At 32.5% G+C, this 10467-nt stretch overlaps 1 protein-coding gene across 1 annotated transcript; it reads left to right on the forward strand.

The window, feature by feature from the left end:
- LOC18596020 (histidine-containing phosphotransfer protein 4) lies at positions 8561 to 10265 on the forward strand. Its single transcript, XM_007024244.2, has 6 exons — positions 8561 to 8704; positions 9053 to 9183; positions 9298 to 9366; positions 9543 to 9614; positions 9838 to 9910; positions 10019 to 10265. Exons 1-6 carry the CDS (start codon positions 8645 to 8647, stop codon positions 10067 to 10069), a joined length of 456 nt encoding a protein of 151 aa, XP_007024306.2. The 5' UTR covers positions 8561 to 8644; the 3' UTR covers positions 10070 to 10265.

Below are 10467 nucleotides of genomic sequence, written 5' to 3' on the forward strand. Positions count from 1 at the left end.
GGAAAAATATGGCTTCAGCGTTAGCCACTTGGCAGCACCATGGTTTATTCTTTTGAATGTGTAGACTGATGTGCTATCATCAGTAATTCGGTGGCTCTACCCATCATTCGATTCTTCCTCTTTTTTTTCCTATCTTATTTTTTTCAGGTTTGATACGAGGATTATCATGTCTCAATCAGTTTATCTGGATAAAATTTTGGCAGACGGAGCCCAAAAAAGCTATAGCCTGTAGTGGGAAGAATGCTACTTTCAATAATTTGCTACCCAGCAATTTAATAGAGAGAATCTTATGAAGATGAGCAGAATTGATGCTGAAGGAAGAATATCTATGAAAAGGTTAGTGAGAAAGCAACCTTAAAGCTAACTCCTGTATGATTGCATCAATGCCCACAAGTTAGGATTATTCGCTTAAGCACATTCTTGAAGAAGGAAAAAAAGGGGGGTATTTTTGGAGACAGGTTTAACGGCGAACAGCTAATTCCTCTAACGTGGCAGTCTTGCCATCTAATTCTAGGCATTGTCATGCCGACATTTGTTCCTTTCTTGTCATTGAGATGCCGGCTTTTATTTTTCAGCAAGAGCCATTTCTTCTTAATTTCGTGTATTTTTTGTATAGACGAGAAAGTCCGATAGGGGAAGAGAGACTCAAACTTTTGCAATTTAGTCTTCTCATTAAAGGCTGGGGTAACAATTAACAAAAACTGATAAACAAATAAAAATAATAAAACAAGTGAATATAAAGAGAATGGGTAACAATTAACAAAAACTGATAAACAAATAAAAGTGAATATAGAAAGAAGGGGTTAATAATTAACAAAAACTGGTAAACAAATAAAAATAATAAAATAAGTGAATATAAAGAGAAGGGGTAACAATTAACAAAAACTGATAAATAAATAAAAATAAATAAGCAAATAAAAGTGAATATAGAAAGAAAGGATAACAATTAATAAAAATTGATAAACAAATAAAAATAATAAGGTAAGTGAATATAAAAAAAAGTCACATAGGGAGGTATCTAAATTTTCTCAAGATCTAGTCTAATCTTGTGTGCGTGTGAGCTCACTCTTTTTTCCTTCCTTGTAATAAGCTCATAATGAGTTTGTTTATTTAAAGTACTCACATCTTTATGTACCTCAACAATGTGAAATGTTTAAATATTATGGAATACATTATTTTTCTAACAATTTTGACCTTAAGGCATGGCTACCAACTACAACTTAGCTATTAAATCTTTTGGTTAGTTGGTTTGTATGTTGTGTTTGTGCAATTGCATGTGTTATGTGTATATATGTGTTCACACACGCGTGTATGTGTTGTATGCGTGTGCATGTATGTATGCATTTTGTGTGCGTGTGCATGCGTGTGCGCATATGTGTGTTAATCCGAGATCAATCCTTAGCCTCACTTTGGTGTATGTTGCGTGTGTGCACATGCATATGTGCGTGTGTGTTGTTGTGTGTGTATGTAAGGATTGTGTGTGTGAGCGTGTTGTTGTATCTATATGTATGTATATATGTATGTATGTATGTATGTATGTATATATGTATGTATGTGTGTGAGCACATGTGTGCATATGTATGTGTTGGGTGTGTTAATTCAAGATTAATCCCTAGTTTCACTCTAGTATGTATATGTTGTGTCGTGTGCATGTGTTGTGTGTATATGTATTTGTTGTATGTGTGCACGCACACATGTGTGAGTGTGTGTATTGTGTATGCCAATCCGATATCAATCTTTGGTTTTACCTTGGTGTGCATTGCGTGTGTATGTGTGCACGCACGCATGTGTGAGTGTCAATCCGAGATCAATCATTGGTTTCGCCTTGGTGTGTGTTGCATGTGTGTGTGTGCACGCGCGCATGTGTGAGTGTGTGTATTGTGTGTGTCAATTTGAGATCAATCCTTGGTTTTGCCTTGGTGTGCGTTGTGTGTGTGTGCGCACGTGGGTGTGTGTATGTGTTGTGTGTGTCAATCTTATATCAATCCCTGGGTTCACTCAAAAGTGAACTTAATTATTCAACAAAATGAAAACAAAACAAAAGGCAAAAGAAACAATTAGCCCCTTTTTGTTTACCTTCATGCAAAATAATATAGGAGCTTTGGTGGGTTTTCAGCTAATTCATAAGAAGAAATTTTCCCTTCACAAGTACATAGCTCTAGAAAGGCTCTCTTTTGGAAGTAAAGTGTGGCTAATATTAAGTTATGTCTCGACCATAACTGATAAACTATTATCAGATTATATCTGTGACAATGTGGACATAAAAATATTTTTTCTTGTATCAGCATGGAAAACTGTCTGGATCTGAATTTGCTGTTGATAGATTGTTTCAGACAAGGCACATCTAGAAGTGACTTTTTCCCATACCTTCCTTCATGCAAAGCCATAAGGTATTTTGGGTCAATATAATTTACCAGAAGAATTCTGGTCTTTCAAGATTCTCATATAATTAGAATGGTCTCTTGCCCTTGGGTACCAGTATTGTCAAAATTTTTATATTTTTTTTTCAATCTTTGTCCTTCTTGTTAGTAATAGAAATAGAATAAATAAATATCTTCTAGAAAAGGAATAAGTAAAAGATGACATGTTTGTTTATGTTTTCATAAAGATCTTGGTAAAGGGTCAGTTCAGGCAAGTTATTAGTCATTCATGATTAAAATATGTTGATAGTTACAACAATTATTATTGTATAAAACAACATGGAAAATATAGTGGTTTAGATTGGATTCAAGTAGAAATCAAACTTGGAGCCTTAATACTCTGCTCTTGTATCAGCAAAAGAAAAAGAAAAACCAGATTTGAGCATTCAAAAATTTGAAATATAATGCATGAACATAAGCCTAGAACCGAACTCGACTAAAGCAACTTGGAGTTGCACTGTACAATGGTGGAAATCCTCTCCCTTATGTCAGATTTTTAATACAACCATCAAAATACTTTAGGCACTAAGTTATAACTAACATTTAATGAATTCTAAAATAACTCCATAGCCTAATAGAATATAAATCTTAGTCCTCAATGCTTTGGCTGGAAAAAGCAACAACCAGACCAAACTAAACTGTAATTGGTGGTTTGCTGATGCAACTTTTTTTCTTTTTTTAGTTTGAGGAGAAAGAACTTTGATACACAAGCAATCAAACTTCATAGTAGCAGCTTGGGATTTGATCAGTGTCCAGGGTGGGGTTCTTATCAACATAGGAGATAGTGATAGGAAATAGAATCAAAATTGATGCCCAGAAAAAAAAACACAAAATCATATTCTGATCCCACTCCACCAACACCCCCTTACAGCTTTTAACTCCTTTAACAAAGGAGTAGATGTGACCACACATTTCCAAAAGAAAAACATGAAAGAGAGTGGGGAGAGGGGAGGGTAGTAGTGTAAAATATTTTCTCTTCTCACTTGTGGGGGAGGTAGAGGAATAAAGGCATAATCTCTTCCCAAACAATTCTTCCCTCCTTCTTTCTACATGTTGCTCGATTTTGCAAGCAGGGAGAAAGACATGATAAGGACCACTGCATGGAGAGTATATAAAAGTTCTTTTGCGTCAATCATTGTTGGGATTTCTGTGTCTTTATTGATGATTTATTTTCCTTTTTTAGAAACTCAATCTTATTCTCTTCTTGTTGATGTACCCTCATATTGTTATTCTCCACCCATCAAATCTCGCCATTATAACAAAACTCATAAAATTTCTTCATTGAAACAAGTATAATTTGCAACAAAAATAAAGCTAGTAATTATAGCAGAATGCTATGATATGATCCTATGTAGCTTAAGAAATCTGCAGCCTATGGCCTTTCTGGTTGTAGGGTACCTTCTTTTTATGGTTTCGTCACTATTAAGCACTTTTTATGCTGATACTATAAGAGAATCCTTCTTCCCTAGCTATAGGTTGCCCAATTAAATTAAGATATAGCATATTTAAATTCTCTATCCGATCTTCAAAAGCATACTTAAATCATTGGTTTACACTTTAAACCTTTTTCCCACATTAAATGTCATTCACATTTTACACCACTTAGAATCTTCAGTTTTCATCATCATATCAACTCTTTTCATTTTGTGCATCTCCTTAATGACTAATGACAGCTTATTCCAAACCATACAGGATGTCATTATTCTAATTAATTACTCGAAATGATTTATTTCATAATCACAATAATAATAAAAAATTATCTTAAAAGTTATTTTTACATTCATGTGATATTGATATGTCATTAATATAGAAAAATGAAATTATCATAAAATCACATAATTATATTTTATCAATACTTCATATGATTATTATTATTATTATTATTATTAATATATCATGTCAATGTCAAGTGATATAAAAATAATACATATTGTTTGAATTAAAAATAAATAAATAATTATTAATTATAACATTTTATTTAATAATTATTTATTTATTATTAATAAAAATTTATTATTTAAATATAATAAAAAATAAAGAATTATTTAAATAATTTAAAGATTTAACGTCTTTAAATAATCATTTGTCGTATCTGACACGTGGGCAGTGAAATTACATGAGATGCCTAGATATCTGTGAAGCCCTGAAAATTTGTGAAAGAGCCGTGGGGAAGGAGGGCTGACTTTTGCAGTGGAGTATCTCAGCTGAAGAAAAAAGTAGTCCAAATATTTAATTGGGTTCATTGAATGGCAGCAATGACCAGTGTTCACATCAAATCAATGTTGGATCTATTTGAGATTCCCTTCTTTGTTTTACGGCAGGCAATGAATCTGTCGCAACAATTTGGCATATTATAGCCTTTTGCACGCTTCATTGGCATTTTTAATTTTTTTAATTTAAAAAATATGATTTGAATTTTATTTTTTAAATAAATATATATATACTAATTAATAAATTAAACATTCAAATATTTGTATTTTTAAATTTTTGTCAATAAAGATTTATTATAAACAACCCATTAGCTTTTAGTACGTAATCAAAAGATTTCAAAACAAGAGATAATGTGTTTGTGGTCGAATTAAAATTTTAAATAATCGTACATCAAATTGATAATTTTAAAATTTATAATGATTATATTATGTATACACACACATATTTTTAATATATTAAGATGGTAAATTAAGAAAACAAAAATCTATTTGTTTATTAAAAACAAAGAAGAAGAATAGATGTTACCTTGATGGATTGTGTGTGTATATCATCAATTAGGTATTGCAATGACTGGCTCCACCCCAATTCTTAGTTTGTTGTCATTTAGGAGAAGGAGTTGCATAGCAGGATTATTTTCTTTTCTTTTTATAATAAGAGAATTTGGAGAATTTACGATTGATTAGAAATTGATTAGAAACTTAATGGTAAAAAATAGGTCGTCCGTACATGATCTTCTGCTTAGAATCGAACAACTCAAGTCTGCTGTCCCCGCTTTTGGATTTGTTACGCTGGCTTTCCGTCTTTCCATTTTCTACCAATCTTGCTATTCTGAAACCAAGTAAAGTGATTGAATGTAATTAGCATGGTAAAGTAAGCAAGATATTTTCCTATAATAATCTTCCTACCAAGTATCAAACCATAATGTAACGTGATGATAGAGTTTGAGCAACATTGGAAAAATCCAAACTTCGGCTTTAGCCTGATTATACTTTGTTAACTAATTAATAGTTTAGCCTTAATATATTATTCAGTATAAATTCTTTGTCTTGTTGATGCCCACTCAAATCTGTTTTTGTTGCCAATTTGTGGCCAAAGCATACACAAAAGGAAGCTCAAGATGGCATATGCTAATCACTTGTTTTGGCCTTTTATTGCTCTTTGGCGGCTCTTTTGGAAAATCATTGTCTAGACTTTTGCACATTCTTCACCTTAGTGAAAAGCAGCAAAACAATAATACCCCTAGAGGAAAGAATATTTAGTGCATTCAATTTCAGCTTCTTCATTATGCTAACTATATTTTCCTTTGGTATTAGTAGCAATTTATCAATTTGATGCAAGTGCATTTGAGTGAGAATGATGGGTAGTTTCATTGAATTTATGAATAGGAAACATATTCTCATGTGAAGTCCAATTTTAGTATAGAGGAAATTGTGAGAAATAACCTTTTTCATAAGTTCAATTCAAAAATATTATTTTTTTATAATTTTAACTATTTTTAGTCAATTTTTTACATGAGTTGACAACAATATACTTTAAACAATTTCAGACAAGTTAAAATGATTTCAGTTTTCTCTATCCCGCTAGCTATACAAAAATTTTAAAATTAAATTTTGATTTCTCTCTCTGGTCAAATATTGTCTATCTCGCCATCCAGAGATGAGATCAAACTTTTTCTTATTTTATTTTTTTTTTTAGATGGTGGATCTTGGGGTTTTCAAGGACGATGAATAACGATTTTGCTCTTCTATGGTGATTGCAAGCAACATGATGAATTTGATAATTTGATGTTTTCTGGTGATGACTTGCTTCGAAACGTGTGCTGCAATGGAAATGCTTATGTTGATGAGTTGGATTAGATTGGTTAAGATGATGAGCTCAAGGAGAAAAAATAGTTAAAGTATGTTTAATGGGTTTTATGGTGGTTCACGGTTTTATTGTGTCTGAAATTGAGATGATTGTTAAGCATGTTTGTTGGAGATTTTGATTTTTTTTACAAGATTTTGAATTGAAATTGTTCAAGGACTATTTGTAAATGGAGTATATTTTGTTTTGCATAAGGGGAGTGAGCAAGGCCCTCTTGATAGGGATTTATTTTGTTTTCCTTTGGAGGGTTATGGAGTTTTGTAACCTATATTTTATTATATGCACAATTTTATAACTTAGCAAAAAAATATATATATATGTTTTATGTTCTTGAGTTTATGAGTTTATTAGTGTATTCATAGAACCCCAAAGTTAAAGAGTTGAAATTGATTACATTGGTTTTTAAATTTTGTGAGACTGATTTTTAGGCATTACGTGACTTAATCACTATGTGATTGATTTTAGGCATTACATGATTGGTTTTAGGTATTACGTGACTAGTTTTTAGGCATTACATGACTGATTTTTAAGTAATGCCTATGTCACACAATGCCTTATTAACTAGTCACATAATGTCTTATCAACTAGTCATGTAATGCCTATCAACTAGTCACGCAATACCTTATCAAAAACTAGTCACGCAATGCTTTATTAAAAACTAGTCACGCAATACCCAAAGTCAGTCACGTAATATCTAAAATCAGTCACGTAATACCTAAAAACTAGTCACATAATTTTCAAAAATCACAAAAACTACTGTATTTCATTTAATAAGATCAATAACTTCAAACGATACACCATATTCTATTTAACAACATAATTAACGAATATGCCTACTTGACAAATAATGCTCAAAATGTTCAAAATTTTTTCTTCATATATAAAAAATCACTCCAAAATGCTTAAAAATGCTCCAAATGCTCACAGGTTTTCTTCGTGTATCAAAAATTACTCTAAAATGCTCAAAATGCTTAAACGTTTTTCTTTCTAGTAATGAATACTTTAGAGATGAATAGTACGGCAAGAAAATGTCAAAGAATATGAGTCGACTTAAGGCGCAGACCTAAACATACTTGACCCGTTAATAGGTTTTGGGTTGAGGCGAGGAGCCAAATAAATGAATCGATTTCATTAAGTATAATTTTGTTCAAATTTTAATTCTCTTAACTAAAAACAGTTAAAATTATAAAGAGGTCTATTGTTAGAAACACCTTATGTATGGAGCCCATTTAAAAAAAGAACTCTTTAGTATATATCTTGTAAACCATAAGAGATAGCACATTGGTTTGCAAAACTTATTAAAAGGGGAAAAAAAGAAAAAAATCTAACATCTTTTAGATGGAAAAAATGATATATACAAACTTGTCAACATAATATTGAATGATAATAAACTGAAATGAATAAAGAAATTGATAGGTTAAACTCACATCTCATCAAATGATCTAGACATACTATATAGTATCTCCAACAATGAGAAGAATCATGGAAACAATATGCATTTTCAATCATTTGGAAACCTGTATTTCACATCTCCTTTCATGCAAAAATACATACACCCAAGCCTATCCACAAAATGAATGGTATGGTAGTCCTGGGCTTATTAATCTTTTGTTACCTTAAAGATATGCATGTATAGCTCGTCACTGTTATTATTGGTTTTCACAGAATCACTGGGGATGTATAAATAAAGCACATGAAAGGCTGACATCTATGTGACTGAGAATTAGGTTGGGGGTATTAAAGAATCTGAAAGCATTTTTTTCCTTTTTAATTGATGGTTCAACAGTTGATTTTATAAAAAAATCGACTAACAAATGTGATATTTTCTTTTTAGAACAGAATCAGAATAGCAGGCCCCAATCATAATGAAACCCACATTGCAAAGATCCTAAAATCTCCATTTTCTAGCTCCATCAAATCAACTTATGTCCACATACATTTCCTGCACTCTTTTGTCCTTCCACTATTCCTGAGTTGTTGCACCTTTTTAACTTTTTTTTTTTTTTGGCTGGGCGGGTGAATGGATTTCTCTCCTATATAAACCTCTTCTTGGCCCTTTCTATTGCATTATCACTAAAACCTCCTCCCAAGTTTTTTCCTCCCTAATTCTTTCCCCCCTCTTCTGCTCTTCTTTTTCACCTGCTTTCTGAATGGAGAGAAACCCCATGCGCAGGCAGCTTGCAATCATGAGGCAATCCCTCTTTGATCAGGTTAGTTTTCCTCCTTAACAATTGCAAATACAATAAGCATCACACGCACATAGAAAAGTTTTCAAAAGCAATATTCATGATCCCATCAAATGACCAATGAATGCAAAAGAAGCACACATTTACTTCAGTACTGTTTCCCAGAGGGTAGAAAAAATTCACCTGGAAATGCTTTTGCAAAATTCACCTGCAAGTTTCGATTAAGGTAATCTGAGTTAAATCTTCTGATTCCACCACACTCCACTAAAATAAAGAGATGCGTCTGCATGCACATGTAAATTCCTATATATTTGCTGCATCTTCAGAGTTATTTCTGTAGCTATAGTGAAACAAAGTATTTGATCGTTGCAGGGATATCTTGATGAGCAATTCATCCAGTTGGAGGAACTCCAGGATGATGCAAACCCAAATTTCGTGGAAGAAGTTGTCATCTTATACTACCGCGATTCAGCCAGAATAATCCTCAACTTAGAGCAGGCACTGTAAGTTCAAGTTTCTACTACTTAATATTGTAACAATAAAATGTGAGCATAATGAAGACACAGATGATTATTTCTTAGTAGTAATTAATTTTTTTTGCTTGCTGTGCTCTTCAGGGAGAGGAAGCCTTTTGATTTTAATAAGTTGGATGGCTTAATGCATCAGTTTAAAGGAAGCAGTTCAAGGTAATTACATTTAACTATATATAATTATTTTTTTTATTTTATGAAAAGGAAAATGAAGTATGTGAAAAAGAGTCACAATCCTGTATAATAAGACTTATTATGGGTAACATCTAGTATATTCTATGCTGGCTTTAACACAACCAGTTATGTCTTTCATTCTTTTTGATTGGTTGCAGCATTGGAGCCAAAAAGGTGAAAGCTGAGTGCACACTGTTTAGGGAATATTGCAAGTCTGGAAATGGTGAAGGGTAATCCATTCTGCCCCCCTTGAACATTTCTTCTCATCCCAATCTATCCAATATAAATCAACAGCCCAGTTCAAGTTTGGGCCTTCATGAAAATTAAGCTTCCTGCTTGAGTATTTATAAATCAAAGTATAAAACAACTTCAAATGCAAAGAGGTAAAATATATATAAAGCTACATATACTTTAAAAGTAGGAGTCTTATAATATGTGCATGATTGCAAGCAGATGCACGAGGGCTTTCCAACAACTGAAGAGAGAATATGCAACGTTGAAAAGGAAGCTTGAAGCTTATTTTCAGGTGCCTTATTTCTCTTTTTCCGCCTCAAGTAAAAGAAATTGTATTTAAGTTGCCAGCTAAATTTTAACTCCTACTAATTTTCCCAATTATGATTATCCAAATTTTCAGCTGGCAAGACAAGCTGGCCCAGCGGAGACCGCATGTTGCCGCAAAGAATAAGAAAACTCCATTGCAGAATGCAGGAATGACTGCAGTGTGGCAAGAAACATTGTGCTTGGTGAATTTGTTATCTGTTTGTCTGCCCAAAATTCACCACATTAGGTATGCAGGCCTCTTAGAGTTTGCTTGTAAGCTATGTATAATTAGATTGAGTTTCGTGAATGAAATGCTGATTTAGTCTCTTCGCTTATCAATACACTGGTTTGTGTCCATTCTAAGAGGTGCCCTCGAAGGGACAAGAGAGGAAGTATGAAAATCACTAAAAAAACACTACTGCAAGATTTTATCCAGTGCAAAAAAGTTATTCACATATGAAAAATAAGTTTTAGATGTACAATTGGAGTTATCAATGGTGATCAACTCACATCATTTTCGCCTAAATGTAACTTCATGCGTCA

The sequence above is a fragment of the Theobroma cacao genome, chromosome 6 (assembly GCF_000208745.1).
Source record: "Theobroma cacao cultivar B97-61/B2 chromosome 6, Criollo_cocoa_genome_V2, whole genome shotgun sequence".
NCBI lineage: Eukaryota > Viridiplantae > Streptophyta > Magnoliopsida > Malvales > Malvaceae > Theobroma > Theobroma cacao.